This window comes from Tachyglossus aculeatus, chromosome X1 (assembly GCF_015852505.1).
Source record: "Tachyglossus aculeatus isolate mTacAcu1 chromosome X1, mTacAcu1.pri, whole genome shotgun sequence".
Lineage (NCBI taxonomy): Eukaryota > Metazoa > Chordata > Mammalia > Monotremata > Tachyglossidae > Tachyglossus > Tachyglossus aculeatus.
Genome location: NC_052101.1, coordinates 76,017,507 through 76,035,045, shown reverse-complemented (window position 1 = coordinate 76,035,045; position 17,539 = coordinate 76,017,507). Strand labels below are relative to the sequence as shown.

The window sequence follows — 17,539 nt, the reverse complement described above, 5'->3', positions numbered from 1 at the left end:
ACATAAGACCAGACAGTGTAATTTATTAGTACAGTGTTCTGCACAGATTAGGCACTCAATAAGTACTACTGATTGATTCTAACATAGCAAAGATGCATGTAGTGCCCCCACACCAGAAAGGGCACTGTGAAAGAGCAATTGCAACAGCTGAGGTCAGGAAGATGGTGGAGAAGAAAGGAGTTGTGAAGGTAAAGAGGCAGTGTAAGTGTCCAGTCATCTGCTTTCATACCAAATAGCTTAGTTTTTCAGCTTGTATGTCAGTCTGGCATTCCGCATTGGACACCTTTTTTGTCCTTTACATGTATTTTTAACATAGAGCTTCCCTCCACCCCAACTCCTGCCACTGAGCTCTACACACCAAAAGCAACAGCCATGTTCAGAGGGACTTGGGAAGGAAGCATAAGGACTCTGGAGCAATTGAAAGAGATCAGGATACCCTGAAGAAATGCTCTGCGCTCGGGGGGAATTTGGGCGGGATTGGGCTGACTTCCTCCAAATGGTGTCCATATGACATTATCACGTTACACTGTGTGCCAGTGTAATGCAAAGAATATCGACTAGATCTCAGAGTCTGGTTTTATTTGAGGGCCTTTGCACTGCAGAACAATGGCATTTCACTGCTACTTTACTGCCGCCATCTCTGTCATTGTCTTCCTTCCTATCAATCTGACTGAAAACAGGATTGATCCCACTGGCCATTTTTCCAAGTAGTGGGTCAGAGCCCCCAAATTTGTGCCAGTCTCGCCTAATACAAAACAAATTAATTTAGTCATAAGGGAAACAATTAAGCCAATAACTAGAACAGCACTTCCAGTGCTTTGCTGGATCTATTTGAGCTCTCCTAAAAGAGCAAACTCTCTCAAGTACAGAATCACTGTCATTTCTTTACATGCTGCCGGTGCTTTTTTTCTTTCACATGTGTTTGTTCCATCACAGGTCAGTGAGACTTGTGAGCTTGGAAAGGCAGGAATGGAACAGTGCATTGATCTACTTCTGAAAAAAAAAATATCCTCTGCCATTTGGAAGCAGTAGGGCTGGGAGTCAGCACCCCCATGTGGTCACTACACTTCTGTGGTTTATTCAGTGCTAGGTTTGAATGGCAAATGTATAACTTGGCTTCGAGCATCACTGTGACTGGGTTATATTCTAAATCATTCTACGAGAAAGGCCTTAGAATTTAATAAGAACTTGTCCTGTCCAAACAACTTTCATTCAGATACTTTTAGAGGACCACACTAAATCACTCGATCTGACACCTCATCCAGTACTTCAGCATGTAGTTTTCCTGGTTACTCATTGTGGGTAGGGACTGTGTATGTTTACGGTTATATTGTACTCTCCTAAGTGCTTAGTACAGTGCTCTGCAGGCAGTAAGCGCTCAGTGAATACAACTGAATGAAGAATTTTTTTTTTCCTTCAGTAAGCTCCCATTATAAACACCAAGGGACCAGCAAAATCTGTTTTGTTATTTAGGTTCTTATTAGTGTATACCCAGTTAAAAAAAGGCTAGAAACAATCCAGAAGTAAAGGTGCTGTAATATTAGGTGAAACAAAATGGCAATCCATGTAAAACTTACTTGAAATCATTTTACATCAAAGAAATCCACAACCTCTGTTCCTCAACCCTCAGATTCCTGAGCTCTCAGTGCCAAACCCAGCATACCATGGCATAAAATAAACCCCCAGTTGAGGCTCCTGAGCACCTAGCCTGGCCTTCTACAACATAAAAAAGCCAACCTGTTCATTGACAGCTTTGCAGGACCTTCAGTCTAGGGTATAGAAGTTGGGCCCAGGATAGCAGTTTAGGAACGATAACAAGGAATTAAGTGGAAGATGAAATCCAGAATCTCAGTAAACAGAGCTCAGGATTCATTCATTCATTCAATCAATTGTATTTATTGAGCACTTACTGTGTGCAGAGCACCGTACTAAGTGCTTGGGAAGTACAAATTGGCAACATATAGAGACAGTCCGTACCCAACAACAGGCTCACATATCATACACTCATATGTAAGGTATATATATACTCATATGCATATAATTTCCTAACTCAAACTGACTTTTCTCTGAAGCCTCACTACCTACTGCTCTAAAATTCTTGGTAAATGGAAGTTTGATTAAGCTCCCTATTTACCAAATGCTTAGCTAAATCCTGCTTTCTTTTCCGGTCACCAAAATCAGTAAAATGTATCCCCTTCCAGTGGCATGACTAGCCTTTTAATACTCCAAGTGGGAAAAAGATCAAATTAATACAATTAGATTATATAGAGCTGGAAGATTAACCAAGATTTAAAAAAAAAAACACATCTAAGAATCCTGGAATTACAGGAGATGGGAATTCTTTGACGCTTTTGGTGATAAAAGCTCCTCTTCCGAAACAATTTTATTCTACTGGATTCTTTACAACTTGAAATAACAGTAGATAAAGGGAACCTCCTTGTACAAGTGGTGAGCAGTGTTTAGATGTGCTGAGGGTAGAGCCAGGCATTATACATCTCCAGAGAAATGCCCGTGTTTGGGAAGCGCAGCCAGAACGTAACAGGATGCAAGTGAACTTTTATGGAGCTCTTTCTGGTATTTTATTTTGTACAGTTTGCTCTTCAAATGTGTATTATACTGAATAGAGGCAATATTTCAGAAACTGGTTTGGGGGGAGACGACATTTTATCTTTAAAGTGATCAGTTTGCTATTGGGATCAAAATAGATTATTGCATATCTACAATCTACTATGCACCTTTGTCACCTTTCTAGAGACTCTCTGACCCCTTTCCTAAGCACAAGAATAAACGCAAACCTCCATTCCACAACATTCCAGAATCACCAACACCACATTCCAGCAAAACCTAGCCAATTATGGAAAAGGGATCATTTTAGGTAACTTCTAAATTCCTGGTTGGAGACAGGTCATAAATTTATTTAAAATGATTTTGAAGCAGTAACCTAGCCCAAAGTTGCCCAACTATTTCAACCCAAACATACATTGAGAAATTCAGGCTTCAGGAAAAATGTTGTTCATTTTATACCAATTTAGGTGGATATCAGCTCAGGTTATTTCTTATTTTATTTGTTCACATCTATGCATTTATAACAAAAGCAGCCGCTAAAGTGTGCAATTAAGAAGAAAATAAAATAGGAGACCTTCTGACAAAAAAGGAAAAACCAAGAAACTAAATATATGAAAGAGGTTGGTGATGCACATAAGCCCTTGCTATTAACAAAGTTACACGGCTGCACATTGAAGATCCTTTGTTGGTCTCCTAGACATTAAAATACACCCTTCAGTTTCTACAGTATTCAGCTTCAGAAGGATGCTTGAAGAGTCAGAAGAGGCACTTTCACACGCGGCACATGGTAGTAGTAGTAACAGTATTAATTAAGTGCCTGCTGTATGCAAAAGACTGAGAAGCAGCATGGCTTAGTGGAAAGAGCCCGGGCTTGGGAGTCAGAGGTTGTGGGTTCTAATCCCAGCTCTGCCATTGCTGTGTGACTTTGGGCAAGTCACTTAACTTCTCTGTGCCTCAGTTACCTCGGATGTAAAATGGGGATTAAGACTGTGAGCCCCACATGGGACAACCTAATTACCTTGTGTCTATCCCAGCACTTAGAACAGTGCTTGGCATATAGTAAGCGCTTAACAAATACCATCATCATCATCATCAAAAGACCTAGCACTGGAAAAAAAAATATATGGGTGAGAATTAACCCATCCAGGGCCTCCAAATCTAAGGATAAAGCAAGGTGGGGTTTGGAAACAGACATATAAAGATGAACAATAACATAAAAACAACATAGAAGATCCACAGTCCAACCAGTCCAGAGAGAAAGTCCAGGATGGCACAGTAGACGATTGGATGGGGCAGGAGTTACCAGCAGTGTTGGTTGGCAGTCTCATGGGGTAGGAGTCTGGGGTTGCACACTGTCTCTCCTTGAGTCCCTTGCACCCCTATTCGCACAATGTGGCTCAGGGGAAAGAGCACGGGCTTTGGAGTCAGAGGTCATGGGTTCAAATCCCAACTCTGCCAATTGTCAGCTGTGTGACTGGGCAAGTCACCTAACTTCTCTGTGCCTCAGTTACTTCATCTGTATAGTAGGGATTAAGACTGTGAGCCCCACATGGGACAACCTGATCACCTTGTATCCCCCCAGCGCTTAGAACAGTGCTTTGCACATAGTAAGAGCTTAAACACCATCATCATCATCACATCGGTGCCTGAACTGATGATATTTCAGTGGTGGCTGAAGAACTGGTGAAAATATCTCTTCTCTCAGGTTACCTCCCTCTCATTCTCTCACTTTCCCTCCCTATCTCCCTATTTGGTCATGGATTCAAATCCCAGCTCCACCGCTTGTCAGCTGTGTGACTTTGGGCAAGTCACTTAACTTCTCTGTGCCTCAGTTACCTCATCTGTAAAATGGGGATTAAGATTGTGAGCCCCACGTGGGACAACTTGATCAGCTTGTATCCTCCCCAGCACTTAAAACAGTGCTTGGCACATAGTAAGTACTTAACAAATGCCATCATTATTATTATTATCTGAAATAAAGTCCTTTCTTTCCTAAAAGAAAATATTCCCTTTACCTCGTCTGCACTTTCTGCACAAGCTCAGCCACTCCGCCAAAGCACCTCATTCCCTCCAGGTCCCCAGCTCCCACAGTGGGGCACCAAGCCACTGAGGCAGGAGGGGTGGAGAGGCAGCCGCTCCTCTGTGCCATCAGTAGTTGACATATGACCAACAAATTCTAGCAACTTTCCACTATTAGCAATATTTGTTGATGGGCTTGCCCAAGATCACACAGCAGGTAAGTGGTGACCTCTCTAAGGTCACCAATGATCTTCTTGCCAAGCCCAATGGCCCCTACTCCATCTTAATCCTCCTTGACCTCCTAGCTGCCTTCAACACTGTGGACCACCTCCTTTCCTTTGAAACATTATCTATTCTTCGTTTTACTGACACAGTCCTCTCCCCTAGTTCTCCTATCTCTCCAGTTGCTCCTTCTCAGTCTCCTTTCTGATCTTCCATCCTCCTGTCTCTTCCCGCTTCAGTCTATACTTCACTCTGCTGCCCTGATTATCTTTGTACCGAAACACTCTGGGCATGTCACTTCCCTCCTCAAAATTTTCCCGTGGTTGCCTGTCAACCTACAAATCAAGCAAAAACTCCTCACTCTTGACTTCAAGGCTCTCCATCACCTTACCCCCTCCTACCTCACCTCCCTTCTCTCCTACAGCCCAGCCCACCCCCTGTGCTCCTCTGCTGCTAATCTCCTCACTGTGCCTCGTTCTCTCCTGTCCCACCATCGACCCCTGGCCCATGTCCTTCCCCTGGCATGGAATGCCCTCCCTCCACACATCTGCCAAACCAACTCTCTTCCTTCAAAGCCCTACTGAGATCTCACTTCCTCCAGGAGGCCTTCCCAGATTGAGCCCCCTTTTTCCTCTCCTCCTCCCCCCCATCACCCACCGCCCTACCTCCTTCCCCTCCCCACAGCACTTGCATATATTTGTACAGATTTATTACTCTATTTATTTTGCTTTTACATATTTACTAGTCTATTTTGTTAATGATGTGCATATAGCTTTAATTCTATTTATTCTGACAGTTTTGACACCTGTCTACATGCTTTGTTTTGTTGTCTGTCTCCCCCTTCTAGACTGTGAGCCCATTGGTGGGTAGGGACAGTCTCTATATGTTGCCAACTTGTACTTCCCAAGTGCCTAGTACAGTGCTCTGCACACAGTAAGTGCTCAATAAATACAATTGAATGAATGAATTTGTAGAACACTAGCTCAAGTCCATTGGAAGGTTCTGTGGTAGTGATTTCCAGGTATGGGGAGGGTGTAAAGTCCTACACAGGCTGGAAGTCTGAGACCCCCACCTGTCCCAACCCCCTTAAGTTCAGGCCAACGTCTAACTCAATGCTGGCTCCAGTCCCTGGCATCCTACCATCGGATCTGACCTGAACAGAGGCATAGGAAATGTATCCAGGTTTCCTTGCAGGGTACACCACAACACATATTGTGTTGTCCCTGGCACTCCTGGCAATTAGAGTTCCTGCAGACAAGGGAACAACTGTGAAGTGTGACTATCAATCAATCATATTTATTGAGTGCTTACTGTGTGCAGAGCACTGTACTAAGCGCTTGGGAAATACAAGTTGGCAACATATAGAGACGGTCCCTACCCAACAGTGGGCTCACAGTCTAGAAGGGGGAGAGACTATCCCTATCACACATAATAATGATAATAATTATGTTATTGTTCATTCATTCATTCAATCATATTTATTGAGTGCTTATTGTGTTCAGAGCACTGTACTAAGTGCTTGGAGAGTACAATTCAGCAACAGATACAATCCCTACCCAACAACGGGCTCACAGTCTGGAAGGGGGAGACAGACAACAAAACAAGTAGATAGACATCAATAGCATATAGACATCAATAGCATTGATTGTTAAGCACTTACTATGTGCCAAGCACTGTCCAAGGTGCTAAGATAGATACAAGGTAATCAGGTTGTCCCGCGTGGGGCTCAGAGTCTTAGTCCCCATTTTACAGATGAGATAATTGAGGCACAGAGAAGTTAAGTGGCTTGCCCAAGGTCATACAGCAGACAAATGGCAGAGTCAGGATTAGAACCCAGGTCCTCTAACTCCCAAACCCGTGCTCTTTTCACATGCAGTGTTGCAAGCCAGCCACCAGGCTGCAGTCTTTCTCTGTAGCCTACAACCCCGTAAAATAAGCAGAGGTGAAAGAAAAAGGGCACTCACTGTAATGGGATGAGGGCTCAAGGCATTTTCGAAAAGACTAGGCAATACATGGAGCAGGAGGACAGTGAGACAAGTATTTAAAACTGTGGCAGTGGCGAGATCTATTCTGGCTCACTCCACAGGAGGATGTAGGGGGAAAATGGAGCCCCCACAGATCCCTTGGCCAGAGGCTGAAAGAGGTGGAGCAGCAGGATCATGGGGCCCACCTGGTAACAGCTCCTGCACCCAGCCCAGAGCTATACCAACTTGCTGAGGGAACAGATGGAGCTGCTGGTGGTCAACTGGCTACCTGGCACATCGGTAGATGGAGTACCGTGTCAGGGTCAAGTTGACTCTTTGCCTTTCACAGCTATGCCACTGAGGAGCAGCCCAGTCAGGAAAGTCCCTATCCAGGTGGCTTGGTGCAAATCGCACCTCCCTCTCCAACATCCCCCCACAAAGGAAAAAAAAAAGAAAAAGCCCACAACTATATGGGAATTATTCAAGCAGGAATGGGCAAACACCAGTACTTATTGTTATACTGAGGCTCCATTTTGTACCATTCACACTTACCTCCACTCCTGGGAATAAGGTAAAAGGCTGAAGGAGAATGGATTCTTCTGTGGCTTGGCCTAACTTGGACCTTAAGAATAAAGGCCTTTTAGACTCATGGGCCCAGTCAGACAGGATTTTCAGAGAGGATAACTGATTCTGAACATCTGTTTTGGGGTCCTGGCATGGCACCCTATCAATTTCTTACTCTAACGCATCCTGAATTGTGTTACCCCATACCTCAGATCTTACAATGCATAGTCAAAGGCACTGTCAAGAATGAATGCTTGTAAGGTTACCAGAGACTCCTTGAAAGGTTTAAGTGATGTACTGAGGATAACAGATATTGTTTTTGGAACAGTTTGGCTAAGGCAAGAACAAATATAGAATTAAAATACATAATCAAAATTAGCTGGCCTAGTTTCATTTCTCAATTTTTCTAGAAAACACTCTTTCTTCCAAAATAATTCAGTTGTGAAAATAGTTTGGGATATAATTTTGCCTGTTATCCATGTATTTGATTCTTTTACAGCAGTAAGATTGATGACAAAGACTTTTGAAACTACCACTACCTGCAGCAGTTCCTTTAACTATTCACTATTCATAATCACAATAAACTCTTGCTTCAATCAGGTGCTAAGTGTTAAATAATAAAGAAACTTAACTGAATAAGAATATTGTTAAAGAAACAATCTCCCATCAAACTGATAGAGATGTGCATATTATGAAATATATATGTATATATATATATATATATACATATATATATATATATATATATATATATATTAAAAGAGTAGGAAACTACCACCGTCATACCTGTGGAAAAATACTGACAATACCACTATACAGTTAAAACCTTTTAGAATTTATAATGGAACATTTACCTCTCTAAGATGGATGTTTTCTTTTTCTTTCTGGTCTAGAATCACTTCTAAATGGTTAACCTGAGATTCAGCCTCTGCCATCCTTCGAGTCCTTTCATTGTCATCTTCCATGCCTTTGGATGGCAAGCCTTTACTTTGCAACATTTCTAGAAGCTTTTTAATAGATTCATCTCGGGCACTGAGTGTCTGCTTTTGGGTTTCAATCCTCAACTCCATCTCTTCAAGAGTTTTCCGCAAAAGGAACAGTTCTTTAGCCTGACGATCATGTTCTGCCTGGAGCCTTCTAAAATTCTCCTCTGTTAGCTCAATGGTAAAATGTTCAGCACCTCGGTTTCCACTTTCTTGTTGAAGAAGATGATTAAGGTCTCTCTGGGTTCGAAGTTCATCTTGAAGAGCTTGTATTGTTAGCTGCAGGTGCTATAATGAAACAAAGGGGGTCGGCAAGGAGAGAAGGGGGAGGAAACAAACAAACAAAAAATCAATAAAGATTCGCAAAGCCATTTTTCCTCTATGAACATGTAATGTTAGTTACAAAAGTCCATAAAAAACAATGATGAAATCTTGCTGAATGGCTTCAGTTGTACAATATACTGAATGGGAAGGTGAAAAAACATTTTGATGATACTTTTCAAATGCCTTAGGAAAATATGTACACATACACAAAGACACTTTTGAGTACTGATTACAGTGAAATTGTAAATCTAAAATAAGTGTTAAAGAACTAAAATTAGGTGGTGGAGAAAATTAAGAGTGACATCTCCATAAATGCAGGGTCATTTTGCCCACAAATTTTGCAGACTCAGTAGTCCTTGTTTTCTAAATTGTTCCTTATAGACTAAAAATATTCTGGCATCTATTCTGTGTTCAATAGCAAATGCTTATATTTTAATGCAAATCATAGCATTCATTGCAAGTGGATACAAACAACTATTTTTCACAAGTAATGCTATGCACAAGTTTAGTAAACAGGATTACTGCATCTGTAAGCAAAGGGAAATGCACACTTCTACAGACAGACAGAATGAGATAGACTGGCTTAGCAAAACAAATGATTTGCAAATAGTGGACAAACCTTTGTTCTCCTGGCATCCAAAAACTGAACAGCATGGTAAATGAAAAAAAATGAAGCAAAAATCAACATAAAGAAAAGTCCAACACAAGCAAAGAATATTTAACATAAATAACTGAATCCAACTTAAAATACCATTACGGAAAAAAAAAAATCAATTCTTTATATAGCAAAGACTCACAAGCCTTATAGCATCTAGAACACTGATACCTTAAGACTAGAAACAAATGTTAAGCATATACCCCATTTATATTTTACACATTTTAACACAAACATATGACAATCAACACAAGAATAAATCCTTATGTAAATATGATTTAGAGTCATAAGACACAATGGAACACAAAATGTTTTCACACATAGGAATCCATCCATTTCTCACAAAAAACTGATGTTGCTATGAAATGTAACATATCCACAATCTTCAGACATGGAACGGAACATATGATTGAGGATGGTGACACTTATATGAAGGCAAATTTATGGTTTATATTTGTAAGCTCCACCTTGCTGAGACATGAACAACATACAGAAGACATCTTAGCGTACTTGAAATAGATTATCAATGCTACCTGTAGAAGAATTTATTAGTTAAATGGGAGATGAAAATTAATAACACGAATATTCTCTTGCAAGGGAGTATCCCATGTGGGACGGGGAGAGCATCCAACCTGATTATCTTGTATCTACCCCAGTGCTTAGAACAGTGTTTATCACATAGTATGCATTGAAATAACATTATTATCATTGCCAAATCCCAGCTTTGCTGTACTGTACATGTGAACAGGATGCCTGATTCTGGACTAAAGGTAATATTGCACTTGGTGAGGGAACTGAAGCAAAGAGAAGTGAAGTGACTATCCCAAGGTCACACAACAGACAAGTGGCAGAGCTGGAATTAGAACCATGACCTTCTGACTCCCAGGCCCAATCTCTAGCCATTACACCGCACTGCCACCCTCAAATAAGGCTTTGAGGGTGTGGAGGGTGATCATCTCTTGGATATGAAGAGGAAGGGCATTCTAGGCCAGAGGCAGGATGAGAGGTCATTGGCAAGATAGACGAGATCGAAGTACAGTGAGTAGGTTGGTATTAGAGGAGTGAAATGTGCAGAGGGTTGTAGAAAGAGATCAGGGTGGTAAGGTAGGAGGGGAAGAGCTGAATGAACACTTTAAAGCCTAATAATGCAAGCCCGATTGGACTCAGTGCAACTCAGTGCAAAGTGCTATTGGAAGAAATATTTCATGCAAATGTACAGTTGTGCATGTGTACATGGCTGCAGTGCTGAACATACTGAATACTATAGCTGAACTGATGCTTTCAGTCTCTTTGAACCAGGCCCCAAGACCCCTCCCTCTTGGGCTGAACACCTGCGGATTCAGAATGGTGGTTTCGTAGGAACCTCCCCTAGGCTGACAGTGTGGATTATTGAGAAGCAGTGGGGTCTAGTGGGTAGGGCATGTTCAGGGAGTCAGACTGATGACCTGTTTCTAATCCTGGCTCCACCACGGGCCTGCTGTGTGACATTGGGCAATTCACTTCTTGGTACCTCAGTCGCCTCATCCATAAAATGGAGATTCAATACCTGTTGGCCCTCTCCTCTAGACTGTGAGCCCCATGGGGGATAGGCACTGTGCCCAACTTGATTAACTTATTTCCTTCCCAGTGCTTAGTACTGTGCTTGGCATATAGTAAGTGCTTAAATGCCACAATTGTGATTATTATTACAATGAAACTTTCCTTAACACAGGGCTTTGCTAAAATGCAATCTCCACTGTTTAAGAGGACTAGGGATATGCTTAACAGAGATATTCATGAGCGTTACAGAAAAACTGAAGTGGAGTTATTCAAGGAAGGCATCATGGAATGTGGGGCTTTGGAGGAGTGAAGGGACATAGTTTTTTGAAGGGGTGGTGTGGGGGAGCATTCCAGGCAGGGGGATTACCCTGAGCAGTACCCCAGGTCATTCCCTATTCACTTCATGGGGCTATTTTCTGAACATGAGATCTCTATGACTATCAGCTAGAATCGTCTGTTCCAAATCATCATCAGTGTCTGGGAGTCTCAGAAATGAGGGGAAAAAAAGATATTGAAAATTAACAACGTCAGAATTGAAGAAAAATTAAAGTCTCTATTAACCTTAAAACCCTGTGGTTCGTGGTATTACCGTCTCTGCAGTCTCTGGAGTGAGTCAAAAAAGGTACCTTTGTGAGCTCCCATTACTTCATCTGCTCATTCATCTTATTTCTGGAAGGGCTCAAAATTAAACCAGTAGACTTGCAGAGGGATTTCTTGTCTGTTCAATTTCATTGATTTGAGGAAAATGGGAGGCAGTGGCATGCAGTTCAGGACAGGTGAAGAATAGCAGCCCTATCAATCAAGCACTACCTATTATTTGCATTGAATGCTTAGAGGAAGATAGTCACCTTTGTACCCACATCAGTCATATTTATTAAGCACTTTCTGTGTTCCGAGCACTATACTGAGCACTTGGGAGAGTACAACAGAGTTGTTAGAAACATTCCCTGCCCACAAGGAGTTTACAGTCTAGAGAGGGACTTAACAAGGGGTCACTAGAATGCAGTTCTTACTAGAACCTCTGCTACCAAGTATGAATATTAAATAGCCAATCCCTAAAGAGATGATCACCATTTCAAGTTCTATTAATTCCTTGAAAAGTGAGTACCAATAAGGTGAGTATAAGGAATAATAGTGATAACAAAATGAAGATATAAAATTTATTTGACAAAGGAATTGGTAATTCTAAAATGGAGTCATTTCCTTCTGTCACTGGCTTGAAGCAATCACTGGAAATTGAGGAATTTCCAGTACTTATTTGTTTTGAGAAATAAATATGAACCACTTTCCCCAAGAGCAAAGTGGGTTGCTAATAGAGTTGCTATGGTCAAATTGTGAATCCAAAGTCCCTTCTCCCCTGACTTTCTTCCTACCAGTATATTCACTCTGTCATCCTTCTCATAAGTTACTCAAGGGGAGGTCTCCCACCAGCTTTTAAAAAAATCTACTCTACTAACCACATTTCCTGTCTAAAAATACTCACTTCAGCCCATCTTCCTTCCACCAGTGTCAACCACTTCCATTCAGATAGCTCCTTCCCTGGTGTCTTCAAAGATGCTTAGGTCTCTCCTGTATTAAAAAGCTTCTCTGGATCCCACTGCACCTTCCACCTATCTCCCCATCTCACTGACTCCATTTTTGATCAAACCCCTGACTTCACATCCTCTCCTCTATCTCCCTTTTTTACCCACTACAATCTGGCTCCACTGAAACCACGCTCTCCAAAGTCACTAATGAATTCCACCTAGATAAATTAAATGGGTTTTATTCTATCGATCAATGGCAATTATTGAGCACTTATTGCATGCAGTGCACTGTACTAAGTGCTTGGGAGAGTGAAATACAACAGAGTTGGTAGGCGCATTTCCTGTTACCAACAATCCTACAGTCTAGAGGTGGAGGCAGAACATATAAGTTATGTATATGTACAAAGTTCTGTGGGGCTGAGGTTGGGGTGAATAAACTGCCCAAATGGTATGGATCCAAGTGAATAGATGACAAAGGGAGAGGGTGTCGGGTAAAGATGGCTTGACTGGGGAAGGCCTCTTGGTGGAGATGTGATTTTAATAAGGTTTTGAAGGTGGGGAGAGTGATGGTCTGGTGTATATGAAGGAGGAGGGACTCAAGAACCTCCAGTGGTTTCCTAGTCCCTTCCACAAACAGAAATTGCTTGCCATCAGCTTTAAAGCACTCAATCACCTTGTTCCCTCCTACCTCACCTCACTATTCTCCTACTACAACCCAGTCTGCACCTTTGCTCCTCTAATGCCAACCTATTCACTGTACCTCGATCTCACCACTGACCTTTCTTCCACACCCTGCCTCTGTCCCAGAACGCCCTCCCTCTTCATAGCTAACAATTATTCTTTCCCACCTTCAAAGCCTTATTGAAGGCACATCTCCTCCAAGAGGCATCCCCTAAGACATCACTTCCTTTTCTCCCACTCCCTTCTGCATCACCTTGACTTGCTCCCTTCATTCACCTCCCCCCCACCCAGCAGCCCCACAGCACTTATGTACATATTTCTAATTTACTATTATTACCTGTCTCCCTCTCTAGACTGTAAGCTCATTGTGGGAAGGGAATGTGTGTGCTATACCATTACAATGTACTCCTCCCCAAGCACTTAGTACAGTGCTCTGCACACAGTAAGCACTCAATATATATGATTGATTCTAGGTCAGAGGGAGAATATGGGCAAGGGGTGGGTGGTAAGATAGATGAAATTGGAGCACACTGAGCAAGCTGGTACTAGAGGAGCAAAGTGTGTGGGCAAGCTGATTGAGTGCTCTGAAGCCGATGGTAAGTGATCCACATCCAAGTTGGCTTCATAGTCATCCGCTTCCACTACCATGGTAGTGGATGTGCTCTCCAAGAGAGTGAGTGTAAAGCAAAAAGAGACGAGCATGCAGAACTGAGCCTTGAGAGACACACATAGTTAGGAGGCAGGGGTGAGGGCATGAAGTGAAGGAAAAGCCAGCGAAAACAATTAAGAGCAGTCAGAGAGGTAGGAACCAGGAAAGGATTGTATTGGTGTATAGCATTACCAGGAGGAGGGAGTTGTCCACAGGGTCTGTGGCAGTTGAGAGAATAAGCAGGATTAAGATGGAGTAGAACCCATTAGATTTGATGAGGAGGGGGTCATTGATGAACTTGGAGAGTGCAGTTTCAGTGGAATCAAAGGGGCAGAACCATATCTGTGGGCCAAGAAGTTGAAAGATAGAAGTGGAAGCAGCAGGCACATGCAACCCATTCCAGGAGTTTGGGAAGCAATGAGAGCAGGCACCCTGGCAAACAGCTGGAGAGTACAGTGGGATCAAGAGAAGACTCCACAATAATTTCTGAATCCATCCCTTCCTCATCATGTAGACAACCACCACCCTGATCCAGCTACTCATCACAACCGAGCTAGACTATTGTATCAGAGTCCTCAGTGGTCTTCCTGACTCCAGCCTCTTTTCTCTCCAATCCATATTTAACCCTGCTGCATAGATTTTTTTTCCCCCAAACATCTTTATGCAAATATATCTCCACTCCTCAAAAGCCTCCATGGTTATCCACTTCTCTATGCAATAAGCAGAAACCCCAGCTTGTACTCATCATTCATCCCATGCTCACTCAGCTTCATTCTCAACTTCCCATCTCCAAACCCTTGTTCATGACCTTCCTCCGGCCTGAAACTCATTCCCCCTTGAGCTGTCAAACCATAACTCAATTGTCAACACCCTCCTGAACTCTAACCTGACCACTTGTCTGCTGTGTGACCTTGGGTGAGTTACTTAACTTGTCTATGCTCAGTTCCTTCATTTGTAAAAATGAGGATTAAGACTGTGAGCCCCATGTGGGACAGACTGTGTCCAACCTGATTACTTTGTATCTACCCCAGTGCTTAGAACAATGCTTGGTATTAAGTGCTTAATAATAATAATAGGATTTGTTAAGTGCTTATTATGTGCCATCCCCTCTCAGGGTCGCACCTGGAGTTTCCAGTACTTTACCAGTCTTGACTACAGGAGGGAGAGTCAAGCAGAGGCATACCCATTCCTTTCCTAGCTTGGCCAGTGGCTAGCAAGTGGAAGGCCATCTGCTACAAATCAAAACTCCCCTGTGTTGGGCAGCAGTGGTGTGGGAGAGAGTCGAGGGTGGAGACTTAAGTTGACTGCGCGGAAAAAGGCAATGGCAAACCAATTCTGTATTTTGACCAAGAAAACTCTATAGATACACTACCAGAACGATTGCAGATGGAGGTGGGGCATTCTGGGAGAGATGTGTCCTTGGTGTCCCTATGGGTCAGAGATGACTTGACAGCATAAGACAAGTCAATGTGCCAAGCACTGTTCTAAGTGCTGGGGGAGATACAAGGTAATCAGGTTGTCCCACGTGGGGCTCACAGTCTTAATCCCCACTTTACAGATGAGGCAACTGAGGCACAGAGAATCAATCAATCAATTGTATTCATTGAGTGCTTACTGTGTGCAGAGCACTGTACTAAGAGCTTAAGTTAAGTGACTTGCCCAAAGTCACACAGCTGACAAGTGACAGAGCCGGAATTCGAACCCACGACTCTGACTCCCAAACTCTTGCTCTTTCCACTGAGCCACTCTGCTTCTCTACCATAACCATTTTTATTATTATATTATTGCTTGTGTTCTAAACCTGGATTTCCACTTGTCTGCTGTGTGACCTTGGGCAAGTCACTTCACTTCTCTGTGCCTCAGTTACCTCATCTGTAAAATGGAGACTAAGACATGGACATGGACTGTGTCCAACCAGATAATCGTGTATCTAAGTGCTTAGTACAGTGTCTGGCACATAGTAAAAGGTTAAATACCATAAAAGCTTCTTTATGGCCAGGAGACTTAGGCATGTCACATCTCACTCCTATAGCAGTTCTAACATGCCATCTCTATACTTGATATCAAATGGTAATCAATGAGATCCTGGAATGAAGTCAATTTTTACAGTATCAAAACAATGTTCAGCGCACACTGAATAGGACTTTTATAGGGTTTTATAGGACAACAGCTACTTTATAGTGAGCTGAAATGGAGAAACAGTAAACAGGGAGGGCAGAAGAGATGTTTTAAAAATAACAGTCAAGTAATTTCTTGAAAATGGGACATAGCTAAAGGATGTTGGGAAAAGCAACAGAAGTCAAACAAGCCTGGATTATAGCAATTTGTTGACTGTCTTGAAATCTTTGAGAGGATCAGTACACAAAGAAAAACACAAAGTGTTCCAAGCACTGTGGGTAGCAAATGCCACACTGCAAAAAGAAATAATCTTCAGTTGTATTTACTGAGCACTTACTGTGTGCAGAGCACTTTACTAAGCACTTGGGAGAGTACAATATAAAAATATCAGACATATTCCCTGCCCACAAGGGGCCTTCACAAGTACACAATGTGAAAGGAATTGTCAGTCATATGCAGTGGTCTTATCAGCTATACTCACACACATTGATAAGAATCTCACCATTAGTAGTGTCATCTTCAAGCCCAAAGGACAGCTATTTTTAATATATCTTCCTCTTTCTAAAAGCATCAGATATTTAGAAAGAGAACAGTTGACAAAGAAGTAGGGATAGTGCTAACAATATTCCCCTGTGTCACATAATGAGAAGCAGTTTCACCAAGAAAGGCAAGGGAAAGAGAGGTAGAGGGGAGACAGGAGGGAAAGAGAGCCAAAAAGATAAAGGAGAGGAGGCGAGGGGTAATTGTGAGTAGAATGAGGCAGCAGATAGGGAAGTCACAGGTGTAAAGGAACTTGCTTTTGATCAATCAATTAATCATATTTAATGAGCACTGTACAAAGGGCTTGGGAGAGTACAATACATCAATATAACAGAATTGGTAGATACATTCCCTGTCCACAATGAGCTTACAGTCTAGAGGGGAAGACAGACCAATATAAATAATTATGGATATGTGCATAAGGGCATGTGGGGCTGAAGAAGGGGTGAATAAAGGGAACAAAGGGTGATGCAAAAGGGAGTGGGAGAAGAGGAAATGAGGGCTTGGTTAGGGAAGGCCTCTTGAAGGAGATGTGCCTTCAATAAAGCTTAGAAGGTGGGGAGACTAATTGACTGCTGGATATGAAGAGGAAGGGTGTTCCAGGCCAGAGGCAGGAAACTGGGTGAGAGGCTGGTGGCACGATAGAAGAGATCGAGGTACAGTGAGTAGGTTGGCATTTAGAGGAGTGAGGTGTGCGGACTGGGTTGTAGTAGGAGAGCAGCAAGGTGAAGTAGGAGGGGGCAAGGAGATTGAGTGCTTTAAAGCCGATGAGAATGAATTTCTGTTTTATGCGGTGGTGGCTAAGTAACCACTGGAGGTTCTTGAGGAGCGGGGAAACTCGGAATGAATGTTTTGTAGAAAAATGATTTGGGCAGCACTTTGAAAGCCAACACAGAAACATTTTGAAACTGAGGAATCTCAGTGGACCATGATAGAAGAAAAATATAACTATATAAAATATAATATGGAGCATGATAGAAGAAAAAGAGGAAGGACATGTAATTGCAGAACCATAAGGGGAACTAAAGGATATATTTTTTGAAGAGGACAGACTGCACTATTTGGCTCAGCCCTTATATTCAGAATAGAAACATCCATATATCCTGGTTTTAAAATCTAATCCAGACTTCAGGACTTTTAAACCAAAAAAGGTAAACAGAATGAAAATATAATTATATGTGATGTACAGA

At 42.3% G+C, this 17,539-nt stretch overlaps 1 protein-coding gene and 1 non-coding gene across 10 annotated transcripts in view; one reads left to right on the top strand and one right to left on the bottom strand.

Annotated features, from left to right (window-relative positions):
- Positions 1–17,539, bottom strand: part of ERC2 (ELKS/RAB6-interacting/CAST family member 2) — a 1,114,913-nt gene that overhangs the window by 942,082 nt on the left and 155,292 nt on the right. For all 9 annotated transcript variants that reach the window (XM_038740432.1, XM_038740438.1, XM_038740433.1 and 6 more), the window contains exon 2: positions 8,189–8,605. In XM_038740432.1, coding sequence (XP_038596360.1) covers positions 8,189–8,605 — 417 coding nt within the window. The remainder of the gene's footprint in view (positions 1–8,188; positions 8,606–17,539) is intronic.
- Positions 14,796–14,931, top strand: LOC119920157. Its single transcript, XR_005447921.1, has one exon. It is a non-coding gene; the product is annotated as a small nucleolar RNA SNORA7 (small nucleolar RNA).